At 39.9% G+C, this 21,112-nt stretch overlaps 1 protein-coding gene across 4 annotated transcripts in view; it reads right to left on the bottom strand.

The window, feature by feature from the left end:
- The window catches only part of ZDHHC20 (zinc finger DHHC-type palmitoyltransferase 20), a 47,622-nt gene that overhangs the window by 23,198 nt on the left and 3,312 nt on the right, over positions 1 to 21,112 (bottom strand). For all 4 annotated transcript variants that reach the window (XM_064409237.1, XM_064409238.1, XM_064409236.1 and 1 more), the window contains exons 2-3: positions 6,648 to 6,674; positions 1,692 to 1,786 (exon numbers count right to left, since the gene is read on the bottom strand). In XM_064409237.1, coding sequence (XP_064265307.1) covers positions 1,692 to 1,786; positions 6,648 to 6,674 — 122 coding nt within the window. The remainder of the gene's footprint in view (positions 1 to 1,691; positions 1,787 to 6,647; positions 6,675 to 21,112) is intronic.

The following is a 21,112-nucleotide window of genomic DNA, read 5'->3' as shown; positions in this document are numbered from 1 at the left end:
ATACAAAAAATTCATTACATGCCATATGCCCAAGCCATCCCTTGCACTTGCTGAATACAAACTGCCTGCTACATCATCACTGTAACTACAGGAAAAGTACTGTCAGTATAAGTTTGCTATTAATGCAGAATTTAAGAAGACAGTGAAAGTTATTAGGCATTAGCCTTAAGAGCAGCTCTAGTTCATACAGCTTTATAAAACCTAGAATAACACCATTTCGACCACATTTTAACTAGTTAACCGACTTAATGCTACTCGTTTTCCTGCAAAATCATCCCAGAAAAAGCAAAACCAAAGAAGACAAGTCCCTTTGAATTTTTAGGTTTACCAATTCATAGAATCATTTAGGTTGGAAAACATCTAAGGATATCATGCCCAGCCATAAACCCAGCACTGCCAAGTCCACCACTAAACCACATTCCCCAATGCCACATCTATAAATGTTTTAAAACTTCCAGGGATGGGGATACAACCACTTCTCTGGGCCTGTTCCAGTGCTTGTGACAACAAGCCTTTCAGTGAAGAAATTTTTCCTAATATCCAATCTAGACCTCCCCTGGTGCAAATTGAGTCCATTTCCTCTTGTCCTATCACTTATTACGTGGGAGAAGAGCCCGAACCCCACCTGGCTGCACCCTCCTTTCAGACAGTTTTACAGAGAGCAGAAAGGTTGCCCCTGAGCCTCCTTTTCTCCAGGCTGAACACCCCCAGGTCTCTCAGCTGCTCCTCACAGGACTTGTGCTCCAGACCAACAGCTTGTGCTCCAGCTTCAACAGCTGCATGTAGACTTTCTGCTTAGCTAAACAGCAGAATAGTGTTTAGCTTTTTACACTTTATATTCTGTAGCTTTAACATACAGATCTCTAAGACATAATTAAGCACTACAGAGCAGTGTTTGCTTTTTCTTCAAAACATGGGAATAACTTGTCTCAAGAATGCTTAAGGTTGACATTAGCACTGAATGTCAGTTTTGCTGAAAACAGAATAAAAATTCAACCCCCACAGAGCAACTAACACCTCAAACAGTTTAGGCAGTTTAAAAGCTTTATAAAAACAAGGAAGAGAAGTGCAATATTTTAAATTCAGTGCCCGTATTTAATCCTTACATACACATACATTCGAGAAAATGGAAAACAAGGTAATCCGTCTCAGGCTTATTGGAATTAATATGGTTCTTTTTCAAAACAAAACTTCATCATTCATTCTTTTGCTATTATACAAAGCTTCTTTATGTAGTCACATTTCAGTGTTCCTAAACCTTAACCCTTGACTAATAAGTGGGTTCAGTCCTCCAGTTCATAAGTATACATTGCATTACTACCCTTTCTTACTCAAACAACAGTCTAAACTGCCTAAAAAGGAAACATAAAAATGTTGTCACTGTATTTCATTAATCAGTTTTAAAAATTCCAGGTTTCAAGCAAGCTACTTCATAGCACAGCACTGTACAAGACTGCCAACTTGTGATGATTTAAACACACATTTTGCATAAGGAAATGTCATTACACAAAGCATATGGTATTTTAAGATTAACATGATCATCTTCATTCATGATACACTGTCATGCTGTTCTATTTTAGACAATGAGAAGGGAAAGGTGAATCATGCAGTACTGCAAACAAATTTCATCACTGAAAACAGTTCAGCTATTTATAAAAAAGGCATTGACATTTTCATAGCATTAAACTTACCTCATTAGAGGGGGTTGCAGGAGATGTGAAAATTGTTTTCCCATAGGACCATACAAACATGATGAATGACAGATGAAAAACTACAAGGTAGACAACTGCAATAAAATACAAATCAGAATTTGGTTAATATAGCTGAAAAGAACAAAAAAATAAACCTCCTGATCTTTGAGGAGGGCTAAACAACTACACTTAGAGTGCTAAGACTGTTCACTTAAAACAAATTAAGTAAACACCCACCCTCACTCCCCAAATGTTATAGCTGCTCTTCCTCAATGTTTTTATTATAGATTACAAAATGACCTTGAATGCTTCCAAGGATGGAGCATCCACGACCCTCTGGGCAACCTTTGCCCACCACTTCCACAACAAAGAATTTCTTTCTACCTAAATAAATTAGGCATAAATACTTAATTTATACCTGCCCTTCTTCAGTTTGAAGTCATTCTCTCCTTGTCCTATCACTCAATGTCCCTGTAACATGTCTTTCCCCAGGACTCCTGCAGTCCCCCCTACAGGTACTGGAAGGTGCTATTAGGTCTCCCTGGAGACTTCTCCAGGATAATAAGCTCCCTTAGGCTGTCTTCAGCTGGAGAGGTGTTCCATTCCTCTGATCATCTTTGTAGCCTCTTCTGGACTTGCTCCAACAGGTCCATGCTCTTCCTGTGCTGGGAGCCCAGAGCTGGAGCAGCCCTGCAGGTGGGGTCTGAGCAGAGCAGAGGGGCAGAATCCCCTCCCTGGCCCTGCTGCCCACCAGTGGGTGCAGCCCAGGACACCACTGGCTTTCTGGGCTGTGGGAGCACATGCTGCTGAGCCATGTGGGGCTTCTCATCAACCAACACCCCCATGTCTTTCTCCCAAGATTAGATTGCTTCTCAATCCTTTCTCTGCCCAGTTTGTACTTTTGCTTGGGCTTGTCCTGACTCATGAGCAGGACCTTGCTGAACTTTCCAAAGCAGATTTTGAGGGAGAAAGCAAATTGACAAAACTCACCCCCCAAAAACCAACCAAACAAAATTCACCAACAAAAAATGCCCCCACAAAACAAAACCACACACCCTCCCCCAAACAAACAAACCAAAAAACCCCCAAACACAAAAACCCCAAACCCCAGAACTGAACACAGCCTCACTTCTGGCATGTAAGTGAATAACCTCTCTGGATAAAGATGATGCTGTAATTCTGTTCTAGATTATCATAATGTAATTGATTACCTACTGACCTACATAATTAATTTAATTTCTACTTCTAACAGCAACAGCACAGTGCTGTGCCATTACAGAAGGCACTGATCGTCAATGACAGTTAAAATTCCCAAACAGGGGTTTGGAGAGTACTGCACTCCAGTCATGCCATATGTGAGTTAAAGATTTTCTTACTATCTTCTTTCAAATCATCTGAGAAATACAAGCTGGTAAAGTCCTATTACACACAGTGGCAACAAAATGTAGCGGGTTTAGGAGGGAGCTCAATAAATTTTCTAATGAGTATGCATGATATTGCTGTTCTTAAAGACCAGAAATGCAGACCTTATGACCAGGAAGCTCCTCTTCCAATCTTGTTTCCTCTAATGGTTTCTTTTATCACTTGTCAAGGGGAAACAGATCAGTTGTGCTAGAACAGCAAGTCTTAGAGAAGTCATATTAAATATTTATATTATCTTCAGTTGCAGTAAAGTAGGAATTTTGACCTACTTTTCTGTACAGACAGAGTCCTTTAAGAAGCTGTATGATGTACCTAATGGATGGCAAAAAAGGCTCAAAACTTTGGGAACCTCCAACAGCTCAGAAAATGCTTGTGCACAGTGACAGAAGACATGGCTTTAATTTATAATCTTTCAGGATTTTCACTGTTTATTGCCATGAAAACAAATTGCATTTGAGCTTTTGTCAGAGAATTATTCTTTTTACCTTTGCCTCTGATTCCTCCAACCTTATAGGCAGACTTGGCAAATTTTCAGCTGCGGAGATGACTGAAAATGCCAGAAACAAAACCCTTTTCTAAAGCCATCCTAAATCTGTCGCCCGATGGGAAAGAACTTGTGTATTACTGTAGTAGGCACTGCATTATTAGAAGTTGTCTGTTATGAAAAACATACTCTACATTCAAACACATTGTGGTTAAGCAATTAAAGAATGAGAAAATGGTTTGAAAGAGAGGAGAAAAGGACATAAAACTGGAGTGGAATCAGCGGCACAGATCAGAACTTGGGTGGAGAAGAGGGCAAGAGAAATTGAATAGAAGGAAAGAGGAAATGAGATACAGGGAAGGGCAAGGCACAGCAAAACTAACTTACACAGTAAACAGTTCTACTCTGTCCATAAAAATCACACCAGAATTCAGATTCTTTTGAAGGATTATTTTCAGTGCACACACAATGCGTCAAACAGCAGAACCTCAAAGCTTTGTCACAGGCTGTAAACACCACTAAAACCCACAGAATAACAGGGACCACAGCCGGCTGTGTCTAGGGTACAGATCTGTGCCAGTGCCACCAGTATTTATTAGACAGAGGCAGCTATTGAAGTGCTCTTCATGTAACTGAGCTCTTGCAATCTGTCACCATCATTAAAAGCCAAGGGCAGTAGCCAGTGATGGGCACCACCCAGGGAAAGAACCTGCATTTGGCAGTCCATAGTGGCTTCACTCTGAATAAATTCTTGCTTCTTTTCCTACACCCATGCTGCCTTTCCTACTGTGATTACACATAACTGTCCTGTCAGTGCTCCCCAGGAAATGAGAGGGAGGAAAGATACCATTTTTAACAGCTTTACTTCAGCAGTTCATCTACCCACCACTTTGGGTATCAGTAGCTCCTCTACAGACTACTCCCTGAAGCATCTTGCATCTGTTTCCAGAACAAATGTAAACTGGATTCATTCCTAGTCAGCTCATTTTCTTGTAATTACAAGCTAGATGGAAAAAAACAACAAAAACCTCAAACCCCAGTATCTGCCAGTTTAGCCAGACTCAGAATCACAAGGAAGTCCTGGCTAAACTAAGGCAACCCAGGATTCTCTGTGCCACACTGCATCCTAGTGAAGTCACTTCTCTTTAAAAGGCACTGATGCATACTATACCAAATTTATGGCCTCAAGAAGACAATGTCTTAACACATGCTCTCAGAATCCTCCTAAAATATGCTAAGTTCTCCTGAGATTTGCCCTTAACATTCTTTTCTGAATAATTCTTAATAATACTTTCAAGACAGAGTCAGATTACAGAGAGGCAATAATATATAACAGTATATTACACTGTTAACAGAGATTCAGAGTTGACTTTATTCCTCTATCCAAATGGATATAAAACTAGACAAGAATATAAAATTACAAAGCAAAAATGAGCCTTAACAGGGTGAAGAAATCGCCACTAATTTAATCAAAAGTTGCCATTATATTCAAATCATTTAACTGCAGCACTTATTACACTGAAATATGGAAAAGAATACACTTGCTAAGATGCACATTATTGATTTACATAGCAAAGTTTCTGGAACTTTGGTCTTTCAATTCTTCTGATGGTGATTCCTGGTTATCATGAGCTGGCTTATAAGAACTTCAGAAAACTTACGCCAGCTTTCTTTTCAAATGAAAGAACACTTCACATGTCATTTTAAAATCAACTTTCATGGCTGATAAATTCATGCATACAAGATGCCTATGACATGATTCAGAATGGGAGCAGCATGCAGGTGACAGCTATTAAGAGCCCAACAGGTTCCAGTGATAGTGTCACTCTCATTAATTAATCTCGCATTTCCCTTCTCTGGTAGATTTAGAAGAACCTGTTCCAGTCAGATAGGCACTGCATTTGGAATACAAATGTATTTGGAAACACCTGACTATGTAACATAAACATTGCTCTGCCAGAATTCCTTAACTGATACATGAATCTTGCCATTCCATAAAAAATTAGAAAGTAAAAGTTATTCATCTACAGGTCAACAGCAAATACAGCAGCAGCTTGCAGAATTTTGTGACATCAAGGTAATGCCCAGCTGTAAAATGGGATGAAGACTATCCAGTGTAACACAAGCTCACATCTTGAATGGCTTACAGTTTATTTTGAAGATTTTCCTACTCTTTCAGCTCTCCATTAGAAATTGAAAAACAACAAATTCCATCAAGATTCCATCTTTTTACAGTGTTCTGGTAGACATTCACCAGGAAGAAAACTGCTAGAATAGCTTCCAGTTCTGTGCTCTTTTGCAAAATATTTAAGAGATGAGAGCTTTTACCAGTCTGAAACAGCCCTCTGTGGATAATTAAAGTGCAAATCTGTGCTTAATCTACCATTCATGTTCCCCCATAAACTGGAACGAGCTCCCAAACAAATATCCCAGCAACAATGTGCTAGATTTTTTTTTTGTTAATTTTTATCTCTATCACTGTGTACTGTTACCCACTGTGGCATGTACTTGCTAAAGCCAATATGAAGATTAAAATTGCTCAAAACAAGGCTTCAAACATTTGACCTGGAAATTGAAAATTATAATGTGTAGCCACTTTTGAAATGGCTGCATTTTGCACAATTCTAACTACTCCTTAAGAATGGTGTTCTGAGGAATTTGGTAAGCTGTTTGGAAAATATTAAGCAGTACAACAATTCATCCTCTTCCAGAAGTCTTTCAGATCACAGACCTAAACAGAAAATGGAATTGTAGATGCGCTGCAGCAGTTCCTTCCCTCTTCTCCTTTTTCTGTTCTTAGTAGGTACCCATTTAAAAATAAATGCAAACTTAAATCATAGTTGCATTACTTGCGTTAGTCAGAGGTCTTGTCATCATCCCAAGTTTGTGGTATTAGAAACAAAACAGACTCAACTGTACAATATTTACCTTGTTTCTTAGCACTCACTACACAGAGCTCACACATAAAGGAGTACATTTAAACTCTATGTCCCTTAGGATTTGCATGCAAAACAGCTATTTACATCTTCACAAAAAAATTTTAAAATTACCTTTTTCGGCAGTTGAAGAAATAGTAACTGGAAGAGAAAAAAAAAAAGGTAAATTTGTACAGAATTAAATAATTCTCTAAAAGTGAGATATACAAGGTTATTGACTTGTTCCAAAGAATATTTCAGGTGTTAGCAGAGCCTCCCCACCCAACACTGGGGTAAAACAGGAGTCAATATTCCTCCTGCCAGACCTTGATGCCTGGCAAGTTACTGAAAGAGCTGAAGGGATGCAGTTCCCCGGGCTAAGGAAGCGAGCAGACTCCACAGACAATAATTAGACAGAATTTATGCACACTCCCCTTCCTATATGCACCTAACTAATTTTTCTGAGTCAACAGCTAGGCCAACAGGTGTACCACTGGAAAGCAGAAAATGAAATTAAAAGTTCTTACTTTCCCTGTGAAACTGTTACATATAACCTTCTTCCTTAAGTTTTCCTCCCCCTCCACTTCTCTCTTCCTGTTACATACTATTTTTTGCCTTTTTCCCCCCTGACCTGAATTCTTCACACACCGTTAAAATCTCTCCACCTCCTTATCTCCTATAGCCTCATCTCCTTTTACACCAACAGCAAATTCCATTGTTCAAATCTACCTTGTACACTGCCTGACTAGTACATCTTCCTGCCCTCAGGCTTCTCCAAAACCTTCACACTCAGTTTATCGGTTCAGGGATGATGCTGAACAGAGAGCTGCTGTACTTGTTGGTTGCTGTGTTCATATCACTTCCCTTGTTGGATTTCTTCCTTGGACACCGAATTACTGAAACTCAGTGGGGAAAGGATCCTTCCTGACTCCATCTTATGCAGTAAATTTCAGCTTCTGGTCACCAGCATGAGCAAAACCTTAACAGAGCACACCGTGCCTCTTGCAGTTTAGCTCACGACACACTGCTTCCCCTCTCCCAGCTCTGACATTTCTACTGTCATTAACCTGTGCAGCAATTCAAAAGAGCCTTTTCCAGATGTACACTAGACTTACATCTGCAGGGCTTGAGTGTGCACTGCAGATTGCCTTCTGAGGGCAGCTTTGTCACAGAGATGGCATTTTTCACTTATCTGCAGATACCTACAGGGAAAGGGTCTGCCACTGCATTATGCACCTGTGCCTCTTTCCATGGGCAGCAAGAGGCATAATGAGATGATACCTCAATGTACAGATGACCCCTTTTTGTCCAGACATGTTTTAGGGTTTTTTTCCTTTTTCTTGCCCCCAACCCTTTCCATTAAATATCCACACTCTGTCTGTACACAGGAGCCTCTGCAAAGTAAATGGAAAAGGTTCTGATTCCTCCACCTAAAGGAGGAAGAAATTACCTCTTGGGATAGAACAATGTTGCCTTCAGACTCAAGGAGGTCAATCCTAAAGAACAGCTTCATTTCACATTAGTTATGCATACTTGCACAGCCTGCTCCCATGTTTCTGCCTGAAACTCCACTGCATGCTTCAGAAGTCAAATTATTTCTAAAGCAAATCCTGTGAATGTTTTCGCTTAAAATTCTACCAATGTGTTACTTCTCCAGTTAAAATGTTTTCAACAATGCAAGGAGAAGACAAAAATTATTTTAAAAGTCAGAGGTAAAATAAGCTTGCAAAGTATGTTTGTTTAACTTAAAAAAATACTAAAAGTACCTTAGATTTAGCTTTGTCTTTGGCTCCTCATATCTTAAGTAAACACCTCTGCACAAATTCATTCACAAACATGTATTTCCTCAGAAAAGAAATATTAAAAAGTTCTTAATTATCCTCTGTTGGGGGTGGGAGAACATACTTATCTATAAAACATCAGGATTTCTGGATGTAATTGTCCTTAAAGTGCTCCATAATTTGTAGCCTAATTTCTGGTCTCAGCACAAAACAAAGCTGTGAGCCAAATCTGATGTTTGAAGATTCAAAATAATGAACAGGTTTTGCATGCAAAAACAAAGAAAAAAAAAGATAGTATTTTATCACATGTGGGACTTCATCAAAAAGATCTCTAAATAACCTTCAAAAAATTAATTAAGTTTCACAGCACCAGGGAGATAATTTTTCTTTCATACATAGGTCCCTTAGGTTAGAATGCAGTTATTAGACTGTGTAGAACAATTTTAATTCGAGAAACTCCTGCAGTTTGAGGTAAAAGCCAACATGGAAATGCTTGTGATTTTCATCCTGTCTTAACATCCTCAGATGAAATAAAAGATGTCCTGTTCTCTTCTGTCTCAGAGGCTTATGCAAGTTACTGTTTCTATCCTTTTCACAGTTCTAATTCCCATTGTCAAGTCAATTAAATGAACAATAACCCTACTAGTCCAAATCCACTCAGCAGATGGCACATGAACAGTTTTCCAGGATCTTTATACTACAAAGCAAAGCCTTTCTTCACATAAGTTAATAGTTAATCTTTACGTAAAAAAGACTTTTAAGTATTTGCTAGGCCGGCCATCGAACATGAAGCTTTGTACCATCAAGAAATCAATTCTTGCTTTTGAACTCTACATCAGGGAAAAAAGCTCACAGATCATGACATTGCCATTGTGGGTCCCATCCCTGGCCTATAGTTACAAGTTTGCTCCCTATTACTTTTGTCCTCTGCTGCTCGCAATGTTTAGATGCTAAATTAATGCTATTCTCACTTCAAACATTTTTCAAATATGGTTTCTTGTTTGGGACATGGGATGGGGAAAAAATCCCAAGGCAGTGCTGCCTTTTTGCTTATTGGTTTTTTTTTTAAACAAAATAAACACTGCTTATGATTTATATGTTATCCTCAGGATGCAGCAGCACTATACACTAGGATAGATGCATCAGCAAAAGTTAGTGCCTTAAGCACTGCAATCAACACAAACTGCCCATGATTCAGAAACATAAGTGGTGTAAAACACCTGCTCTTTTGACGATTTTAAAATATATTGCCATATCAATTGCTCAGCTACAAAAGGAAAATATTATTTAGATTTGTTTCTTAGTATTAAGTTCCTGTTTTGTAAGAAGACTTATGAAGTTCTAGAAAGATATTGTCAGGGAAGGCCAAAACATAACCAGACGGTGAAAGCTGCAGTTTACTTCAATGCAAAGATCTCAGAAGCAGGCACTTGCATGATCAGGCACATGGAGTTTTCACTATGGCCTCAGAATTTCAAAGGCTTCAACCTCTCAGTGCTACAGCTCCAGGGGAGTTGAACAAAGTGAACAAGCCCTGCCTGTCTCACTGCAGTGCAGAGCTTTATCTTGGCTACCTCAGGGTTTCCAAACTCAGTCTGAGGAAGGAGTGCAGCAAACCTGCTTGTAAAGAGAGGTAGACAGACCTACACTGAACTTCATGCTGCTGCAGCTTGCCCAGAAATGTACAGGTGCAACACGCTGTCAGCTGGTTCATTGAGCAGCTCACTCACTGGACCTCCAAGCATTCTGGAGTCCCTCCGAGATGAAGCACATAATTTGAAGTATGTGGAATCCCTTTCTACAGAATACTACCTCTAAAATACACCATACAGCCTATATTAGGCTGGATTCAAATGTACTTTATAACTCTGTCCACTTAGGGAACAAGCACAAATCGCACATTTGACTTTCATAGAGGAAAAAGTTGTCTTAGTTTTGATTTAGACACCTAGCATCACCCCTGGCAACAAAGACACTTTCCTTTATGACCCCAGTTGTTGGTTACACTTTCCTAGATACTCTTCCTCACATTGTTGTCTGTTATCTTTCATCTCACCTATGTCACAAGAATGAAAGAGGCAGGAGCCTACAGCTTTATCACAGGAAACAATCCTGCAGACACAGGGACATCATTAGCTGTGTAACAAATGAAACTGGTGGAAAATGTCACTTTTTGGAAGCATTCCTCTTGGAGTGTGAAATGATAGAAATGTCACCTTCAGAAAGCTTTGGAGCATTTTTTAAGCTGCTTCAAGGAAACCTTGCGGAATATCTCATCTCTAAAAGAAAAATATGTTAGGGAGCTGCTTTACTTTTAGTTTCAGGCTTATTTTCAGGGTTGCTATGACGTGTTCAAGCATCGTCAACTTACTGTGTAATAGGAAAAAACCAAATCTCTCTATTCTGAGGCAAAGAGGTGCTATGATCTCCCAAGACCTTGCAAGAGGCATGCTAAAAGACATCTGTCTTCAAGCTTGGAATAAACTGCCCCCTCCCCAATCACATCTCCCTACTCCCCTAAAAGGCATGTTCCAACCATAGCTAGATATGCTTCTTGCAGAGGAAGAAATTCAACTCCAGCAAAGGACAAGAACTGATCTTGTTACCGAAGTGTGATGCTTATTTCCCCATCCACGCCCACGATGGCTCTTAGCAGGAGTCACACTTCGGTTATTCCAGCCCTTCCACAAATTTCAAAGAAACATTCATATTTTGGCTGACATTCCTTAGGGTGGGAAGAAGGAGAGATAAAAGTGCAACTGAATCCCTTAACCAGTTGCACAGCCTTAACTTTTCTCAGCTTTTCATGAAAAGGGGTACAAATAAATAAATAAACATATATATATATATATACACATATCTATAATACACACACACACACTCATATATTTCCAGAAGTTACCAGCACTGAAATTCAACAGAAATCACTACAGGCACTGCCCTGTCTGCAAAGGCAAGCACCACTGACATAATTTCACTGTTTAATTTGTTCAGAAAATGGCATTTTATTGAAAGTGTAACTTAGATTTATGGTTACATAATTTCCACTTGCAAAAGCAGACCTTAATCAGTCACAAGAAGCTGATAGAAAAACTATTTACTGATACAAGCAGGACAGTGAGTAAATTTCCATGAGCAAATACTCATTTGGCTTCTGTTACAGGACAGCAACAGAACATGAAGACCTTAGCACTTCTCCACTGTTCTCTAAAAGCTTTAATTCTGTGACCTTCCCACACTGAGATATTTCTTATTTCCCAACTGGCAGGCACTCACTAGGTGCTCTCCTCCCTCAACAGCTGGGAGCTGTTTTAGAGAAATGACTCAAGATGAGTAAGTTGCCAGCACCATGTAGCCAAAAGCCAAAGCAGGAAGATGTTGCCAGGTCCCTGCTAAAAGGCTATGTGGGTCCAGGAATCACACACTCAATTGCCACCATGAATGTTCTTTGCAGAATTTTGAGCCATATGAGCTTAGAATTGTATTATCTTCATATGGCACCAGACTGATGTATTTCAATTTCAGATATCCAGGAATAAGAAACATGTTTCTCTGCTCCCAGCACACTGCCAGGGGATTCAGAAAGCAACATTTTATAGAATGGTGCTGCAGGAGATGTGGCTCCTTTGTGCTGAGCCAGCACCAAGAGTCACATTGCCACACCATGTGCCTCAGCAGCAGCACTGCCTGGGGCTGGTCTGCAGCACGGCTGCACCATCAGCCAGGTCTCACACCATGCTTGTCTCAGAGGTGTGACCTGTGGTGGACAACTCTTGCTGCAAGGGTGTATAAAAGTTATCCCTCTTAACCATCTACCCACTCCTCTATGGCAGACAAACAGAGAAAAAGCGACAGCTCACACTTGGGGTCATGTTTGAGCTACCAGTGAAGATGGGAGCTACCACAGCACAAGTTTGTGTGACCACAAACAGCGGGGTATTGCAGGGTGAAGGGGATGGCAGTGAGTGACCTCTCACTGTCCTGGGTCATACACAGTCACCAGAGGGGAAAGAAATGCTGACAGGGCCACGGATGCCTATGAGCCAGAGCCCAAACTCCTCACACATCCTTGCTCAGCAGGAGCACTCGAGAGAGCTGCCTTGTGACTCCAAATGATCACAAGATGATGCCTCCAAAGGCACTGCAGGTAGTGAGTATGTGTGAGAAATCCGGGGTGGGAGGGAATAGGAGGAAGAAAATGCAGCCAGGGAAGAAACACTGGTAAAAAGGGGGGTGCTCTGTTTTATGACCACATTTCCTACAGTCATGATCGCCATGCCCATTGCTACAGGATCAGAGAAGCATTATCACAGGGACAGGCAAAATTAATTCATATTTCAAACAAGGCAGTTCAAGCTGCACTGCAGAATGTTTCTGTTACTTGTTACCAGCTATCATTATGATTTGTTTTATGGTTTAAACAATATGAACATGATTCTTTCACTGGAACAAGTAATTGAGAGCAGCTGGAGGCTTGCTGCCCAGAAAATACTCTCTTATCACAATAATGAAGCAACTTTTTATTTAACCAAGGTCTTTTCAGCCTCAATACAGAGAGTACATGCATAAATACAACCAGTCTACAGCAGAAATTAGCATAAGCAATGCAAGATACTTCTTGGGTACTGAGTTACATTTAGCAATGAATTTATCTACGACAACTGGAAAGATTTTTGCCACGTATTGTGGGAACAGTAAATTCTGTGCTACCACTTACACAGCTCAAAAACATAGCTACAAAGGCAGCTGACTTCTGGAACCCATAAAATCCTACAGATGGCTCCTTACCTCTCCATCTACAAAATATTCTTGAAAGTTATACCAAAGGTCTCCTAATGGTCGTCTCAACAAGAGTGCCTGCACTTTTTAATTGATTTCAAAACCAAGAGTTACACTTGGCCAGCACACAGAAGAAGTGTGGCCAGGTCTTAATCTCAGTCCACACCAACTACTTTGTAGTAAGAGATGTATCAGCCTGAGTAACTAAAGGATTTTTCTAAATATGAAGTTAGCACTCAGCTCCAGCAATGCACTCGGTCTGCTGTCCCTGAAAAGCCCCATTCCCCAAGAAGCACTACTCACTTTCAATTTACCATAATTGCTCAAAACCCCCCTAATGTAACTTGATTTTCTTTGACTATTTAATTACTATCGACACTGCTCATTCTATTTGCATTTTGATGGGTTTTAAACCCTAGAATTACTTCTACACACACTTTCTTCAGCTGGTTACTCATATTACTGGACTTCATTCAAATTTTTTACCAAAAATTCTGCTTTATCATAACAGTAACAGCTTTATTGCTCAGTCACATGGAAGTGCTGTGCATAAATTGCTTCCAATATTGTCTTTAAGCTATCAGACAGAGCCAAAAGAAAGCCGGGTTTCTTCTCGAAAGACAAAGAGAGCTCTTACTTGCATCAGTCAGTGAGCTGCGCTCTCTCTGGCACATCAGCAAATGGAAAAAAGCAGAATTGACAGAAGGGCATGGAAATTCAGAAGCATCTGAATGGAGCTAGCTAATGTCCACACCACTAATTAATTACATTTGCATTTGAAGGACAGGTATTTATCCTCAGGCTGGCCAGATCAAGCTCATAGTAACACCACACTCAAGTATCTACACATGTGAAAATGCTTTTTGTGTTAGGAATAACTCCAGTAGTTCTGTAGCTGACATTACTAGGACACTTGCAAGAGACAGGAGTGACAAACAGGATAATCAGCTGGTGTTGACAAACACTGTGCTGTACAGAGCTGTCGTACACACCCTGCACAAGATCGGGTGTTCTGCAGGTAATACTAGAAACTGTCAGTATATTTAAAGTAAAAACCAAAGCAAGCAAAAAATTCCACCCAACCAACATACATTTTTATAACAGTATTTTTCAAGTAATTAACAATTTACCAATTCTTTTTGATAAAAAGAATACCAAATTTGCAGTTTGTAACTGCCAGTCAACACCTGCCTTGAATATAAAGGTCATTTAAAGCTGTCTTATTGCTTTACATTACTAGTAAATACATTTACTTCTACACTAGACAGATGAAAATAAGCAACAGTCTTTATCAATTCCACAGAAGTGTCAATCCATGGAGAACAAAAATTCCAGACACAGCTGCTGTGACCTGCAGACCTGAACCCTCACCCAGCAGTGAGAACAGTCAGCAGCCAGGAGGGACCTGCTCTGCTAATCAGGCACCTTTTTTATGTTTGGCTTCAGACTCTTCCAAAATCAGTTGTTTCCTTGCTTATTTACTGGCCTAGCTTGCAACAAGTGTTTCCTTGAAATGTGAGGATAAAATCTCCTTGTAAATCTCCTTACAAAGTATTAGGCACTCTGTTTTCTGAGAGGAGGATTTTGCTGTCACCAAGTTCACTGAGTCATGGAAGACATCAAACTGCCCATCAAGCCAGCCTCCTCTCATGCATTATGTCACTGGATTCCCTAAGTGAAGTTTTAAGTTTGCAGTGTTGGGTCAGGTTTGACAGGTATTTGCCACCTGAGGTTAAATATGAACTGCCTATGGTAAGAGCTAATTTTCAGCCAGCAGTACATTGACAACAGAGCAGCCAGTAATGTAATCTACATGGATTCCTCTCAAGATATTAATAAGCCAAGCTCCTGGACTCAAACCTTTAAGGAAGTTTTGTATTGAAAATCATGTAATTTAAAAACCAATATATTAGTTGTGGGAGAGTAGTGATGGGGAACTCCTGTCTTCAACAAACTGGACTTATAAATACTATAAATATTTTATATTTTTTAAATTATAAAACTATTTATAGAATAAACAAAGGTTTAAAGACTTCTCATGGTGATTTAGAGAATCTGTTCATATATGGCTTATCAAGTTGATTGGTAACAAATGTTGCCATCTTTTGATGCTGGAGGCTTTGCTGCTTGTTCTTTTTGTAAAACAAAATGTTATACAATAAACCTTACTTAGACTGAGACATCCAGAGACAAAGCTTGACTAGATAAGTCTGCACCCTCTAGCTTCTTTGCAAAAAGGAAGAAATAACAGCAACTCCCCAGAAACATAAAGATCCAGGTGCTGCAGAGGGAAAAAAACAGCGGTAATAAAAGGACAGAAAGTTTTGGATAGAGGACAAGGTCAGACGACACCATTTTGTTGCATCAGGTCTCATTTAAGTACCAGATTATTTAGGAATATGAAGAAGTGACAGCACAAAGACTGTACAAGCCACTGCAAAGGGATTTTTGGATACTCCAGAACATCTAGACTAAATCTTTGATAGTAGTCCAGAGCTAACAAAGAGGCAAGCATACAAAAGAGCAGAGCCTATCATCCAAGAGTTCTCATTCAGTAACTATTGCTTCCAGCAAATAAATAAAACCAAAAAAATCCTCAGAGCTCACCTGCCTGCTGACAGTTCACCACACATTCTTGGAAAGCCTAAAGTCAGGACTCTAAGAACGTTAACTGAAATACTCTAAATCCCAATGCAATGTGTGCCAAGGGGAAAACAGTTCTGCCTACTGCTCCTCAGAGATGCATTAGGGCTCCCAGGGAAAAGCACTGGAGGTAACATAGCAGGGCTGGCACGCTGCCTAACAAGAAACAAGCTTGATGCATGCATGGCTCCTACTGAGAGAATTAACTTCTGTCATCTTCCCAGGCTGTCACCCACTGCAGCAACACAGTTGCAAGAACATCCCTGGTTGCAGGTGAAGTACTCAAGTGGGGCACTCTGGTGGGAACCAATGTTTGTGATGCCCAAAAAACGACTGCTGCTGGTTTAACACAGAAATCAGCGACCACATTGAGTTGTAGGAAGTTAGATCAGGAGAGTGATTGCTTCTAAAGGCCTACAACTAGGTGTGAGTTGGCCCAGATCCCTAAACCTGTTGTCTCCTGAGAGGATACACAGAAACATCATTTGGGATGGGGGCAGGGTGTGCATCTGCTGGACTAAAGACTCCAGAGAAGGTGTGCAGCAAGAGGAGAGAGCACTGTCACCTGGCAGGAGACTACCACAAATCCTGAGGCATGGAAGCACAGCTCCTGAGGCCCTGCATGTGCCTAAAAGCCCTCCCAGATCATTGTTTCTGCTCACAAACAGATTCTCGCTTCCACTCTTAACTTGGCAATAGGGTTCTGCAAGTGTGGGAAGTAGTGAGAAATACAGGATATTTACAGCTTTGAGGGTGTTAACAGAAAATAGCCACACAAAAGAGAAAACATAACTGAATCTAGTACTCAATGGTCTTTAAGCTTTCCATTATCAAAATATATGATTTGTCTAAATTATTATTACATAAATTCAAGCCTACTCTCTACACCAATTGCTGCTTTAGCTTTATCTCAGCAGGTATCTACCATGGAACACAGCCATAATATCTCGGTAGACAATTACAAAGCCAAAGTCAAACTTTTAAAAAATACAATTATTTAAACCCCCTAACATGAAACTTAAGGAGCAGCAGATTAAATAGATAAAAATATACACACAAAACGTCCCCACAAAAATCCTATGTGTACCTTGCATTCTTTTTCAGATACTGTAAAGAAATCCACTTGAGTGTTAGTCACATAGGATTTTTCAAAACAGAACAGAAACCAAACTGTTCCAAGAGCTCTGCTCCAAGTTTTGGGCTCCTTTGCAATGTTCAGGGTAAATCTACAGGTCACAAACCAACACATGTGAAATCCTTCGATCAATCACACAGCAGTATGTGGAAATACACTTCCTCTCTCTCTTTTTTAAAATCCAAACTTGACAAAGATAAAAGCAATGGCTATTCGTCATGAAGAATGATACAGTAACAGGTTCTCTGCATTCACACCCATGACAAGGCAATAGATGAGGCTCTTGGCATAAGTTTTAAGTCCCCCACACACAACTGCAAACCAGCTTATACAATAACTATGTGTTTAAGTCTCCTCAAACAAATTATGTCTGTTTCTTTCAAGGTTATTTAAATTTAATCTAAACTTTGTTTCATTCTCTCTGCACTGGCAGCTTGCCTAATTCTAGACGAATTTCTTCAAGTTCTAATTTTTTTTTGTCACAAAAAGGTTTAAAAAAAAAGAAAAAAAAAACCAAACCCAAACAGCTACCTCTGTGTTTAGCACTTCACAAGAGATGCATAAAAATTCCCCACACTGGAGACAAACACACATCGAGATGCACAAATGAAATACCACAAACAAAGGAATGCTGCTTTGAAATCCTTTCTCTGTAGATCATTTGATTGAAATGGTTCCATGCTTCACATTTAAGACAATGCTGCACCATGTACAGCACCAGAGAGACTGCAGCAGAAACTGCGAAGGCAAAGCATGCTGCTCTTGTGATCCACTTGTCTTTGACAATCTCACAAGACAATTTTAAGAGTCAGAAGAAAAGATGAAAAAGGAATGGATCAGCCATTTGGTCTTTTGAGAAAAAAGGAAAAGCAGAGGCTTGAAATGCTGCAAAGGGGAACTTGACTTCTAGCACAGATAAGGGAAGACGGTCAAAGGTGAGGTATTCCACTGAAGATTGTGGGGGGAAGGAAAGCAGAAGAGTGGGAAAAATCTGGCTTGTTTATTTCTTGATGCAGGAGAGGAGTTAAGCACATCTCACAGAAAGCAGTTTAGTGACAGCAGAAGGAGGTAATATCAGGCTAAAAGAACAGATGAATTTGTTGCAATCTCATTATCTCTTTTATAACTGAATCACACCTTCGTGGAGATTCAGCTTACACAAAAAAAAAAGTGGTCTGTGCTTACTTTCCAAAAGTTTCTGTTACATTTTATACATTCTGAGGAGAAAAAAATGAATACTCATCCTGTTACAGGAACATTATGCACCAGCTGGAAGAAGTTAATGACTGAGATCAAAACTCCATAAAAAAACTGGTTCGAGAACCTACAGTTTGTAACACTTGTAAGAAAAGTACATGTTAAACCATAAACTCTTACAGTTGTAGGAAACTGTTTAACAAAGTGATGCACTGAATGGGTGAAAAATGAATGGCATGAACTCTCAGCACTTACAGGCACAATTTTAGGCAGACAATTAGAATCTATCTTACTTTCATTTTCCATCACAGTCTCAAGATCTAAGAGTAAAAGCAGGTCCAGTGCCATCCATTTCAACCATCACAGGTATATGAGAACTCAGCTCTGAAACCCATCTTTAAACCCTGCAAATTCTTTGGTTATGAAAACCATATTACATTAACTCATAAAAATATGAGTCAGTAGAGAACAAAGTTTTAATTATTGAAATTTCAACAGACAGAAGAACTTGAAGTTCACCGTATGTAGAGGGTAAATGACCTCAAAGTAATGTCTACTGAAAATATATGCTTGAAATTCTGGTCCTTTTATCCATAGCATCTTGTAGGAAAACAGAGACTCATAAGTGATGAAGGAACATAAAACTCCTGATTAAAAATGAAAGTGGCATTTAGATCACCATTCTAACTCTACAGGGATACAGAAATCTCCTACTGCTGTTACCAGAGAAAAAAACTGCGAGAAGTTATTTTCCATAATATTAAATACTCATGCTATCCAAGCCCTTTCAAAGCGAGAAGAAAAGCTTTACAGTCCACATCTAGAAGGCAATCAGGAAGCACTGCAGCAAAGAGGTGATCATGGCTACAAGAAAGTAAAACCACAGGAAGAGCTCCTGCTTTAGCTCAGACACTTACCCAGCTCCTTGCTTTCCCTAAGCCCCTTCTCTACCCTACTCCAAAACCATCCTGCCCACGGACCAGTTTCAGACAAGTGCTGAGGCTCAGGGTAGTCTCACACAAAGTATGTGCCACCAAATTTCATCAAAGCTGATGCACAGCAGAAGAGACAAGCCCCAATTCCCTGTTAGCAGAGAGCTGCTCTGAGCTCAGCTGCTCATTTTCTGCCTAGGCCCCTGAGCAAGCTGGGCAACACCAAACTGGTCACTGCACCACACTTCTTTTTGACCAAATAGTAATTAGGGATCAAGGAAAGATGCCAACTGCTGCAGAGCTGTCAGGAATGGTTAAGCAGATGCAGGGGCTGGGGTGGGCACTGCAGTCAGAAGGCTGGGAGGGAAAAGAGGGATGGAATCCTTCTGATGACAGAAGAAAGAGCAGATACAAGATAACTCCTCAAGAAAACAGGCTGTTGCACTTGGAACAATTTTTTCATTAGAGGACTGCCAAGAGAGCAGATTGCATTTTAATATAAAAGGCACATGTCCACCTGTCCCTATAAACTAGTATAACCAATACACCATAGAAGATAATTCTCCTCAGCTGAGCACTTAGTTTTCCAATAATCTGTATCCACTCTGACCACCTCAACAGGAATGCTAATTATTTATAATAACATAAAAGGTTCTTATTTAAGATGATAATATGCATGCTTATGTTGAGAGATTACAACAAAATTCAATGCATGCAGAGTGGTTCAATTTCTGTATTTTTAAATTCACGAGAGGCACGTAAACACAGTTAACTACTAATGATCTAACCTGTTTAATTTGCCTTCCTTTTCTTGACAGGCAACCCTCTTTTCCTATGGGAATGCCTTTTACATGTTTAACATGCAAATGTTGTACCTCAGTGCTGATACTTCAGCTTTTTCTGTAGTTTGAAATCAGAACTGCTGTTGGTATCACATTGCCATTGCTTGAGAGATATTGCATTAGCATTTTCAGTAGAGATTTCTTTTGGAGGAGGCAGATGGAATTACCTTCTCTCTGTTTATGCAACAGACTCTTCAGATGGGGAGCGTTACAAGGGATCACCCTGTGCTCCTCATGAGGGCCGTGCTTTGGGGAACTCAGAGCCAGCTCCCCACTGACAAGAGACATTGCAGTCTCCTGGAACAGCAAGTAGAATTTGTACTACTAACACGAAGTTATGCATTCTAAATTACAAACTGCTTTGTTTGCCAGGATTTCAGACACCCCAGACATTACGCTGTATCAAAAAAAGCAATCCTGCTGCAACTACATGCTATGAAAAGAATACACAACTAGTTTCTCCCATAGCTTTCAAAATCAGAGTTTTCCATACTTTGCAGACCCTGAGGCATGAAAACATTCATTCATTCACAAGCCTACTAAATACGTAAAAAAGTCACTATCCTGACAACTCCTGGTTCAGGAGAAGAGTCAGGACTGCGATTTTCAAAAAACACAGTCTTCAGTATAAAAGTAAAAAGCTAACCTGATCAGGATTTTTAGTTCTTTTGTTCTTTTTAATAACACCAGTCACTACACTTTAGTTAGGAGCTGCAGACAACTCAAAGTTAACTAACTCCTCTTTTTCTCATTGCAAGACTGCACTACCAAAGTCTGCAAGTGTTTTAGCAAAAGGGCTGCCTGTAAGAAATGAGCTGACTTCACCCACCAACTACATGTGGCAAAACAGTGTCTTGTGACCACCCTCTAACCAGTCTGCACTACAGCCCACCACCTACAAAAATGTTTTCGGTAGATAAGTGTAGCAGGCACAAAGATCCAAGCCAGCCATAAATGAAAGCAAACCACAAGAGAAGTGCTTCACTCTTCCCGAGCATCTGAGGGATGTGGTAAGCAAACACAATCAGTCTAATTCAGCAGCAGCATAATATAGCCATTGTTTACAAAAGCAATGTTAAAAGCAAAACATGTTTTGATAACACGAAGAAACATGAAATGGTTTCAAACTAACAAAAAAGCTATTTTACAACATTCTTTATGTATTGTTAGGTGTGTTTTCTTGCAAGAGATCTGGGCAAGTTATGTGTGAAAAGAAGAAATAATCTAGTAAGAAAGTGTTCAGTCAGATTTTTCTACTTCAAAACACTTAAAAAAACCCTCTGAGACTTGC

Source organism: Passer domesticus, chromosome 2 (assembly GCF_036417665.1).
Source record: "Passer domesticus isolate bPasDom1 chromosome 2, bPasDom1.hap1, whole genome shotgun sequence".
NCBI lineage: Eukaryota > Metazoa > Chordata > Aves > Passeriformes > Passeridae > Passer > Passer domesticus.
The sequence above is the reverse complement of the archived record's forward strand: the minus strand, read 5'-3'. Positions and strand labels throughout refer to the sequence as shown.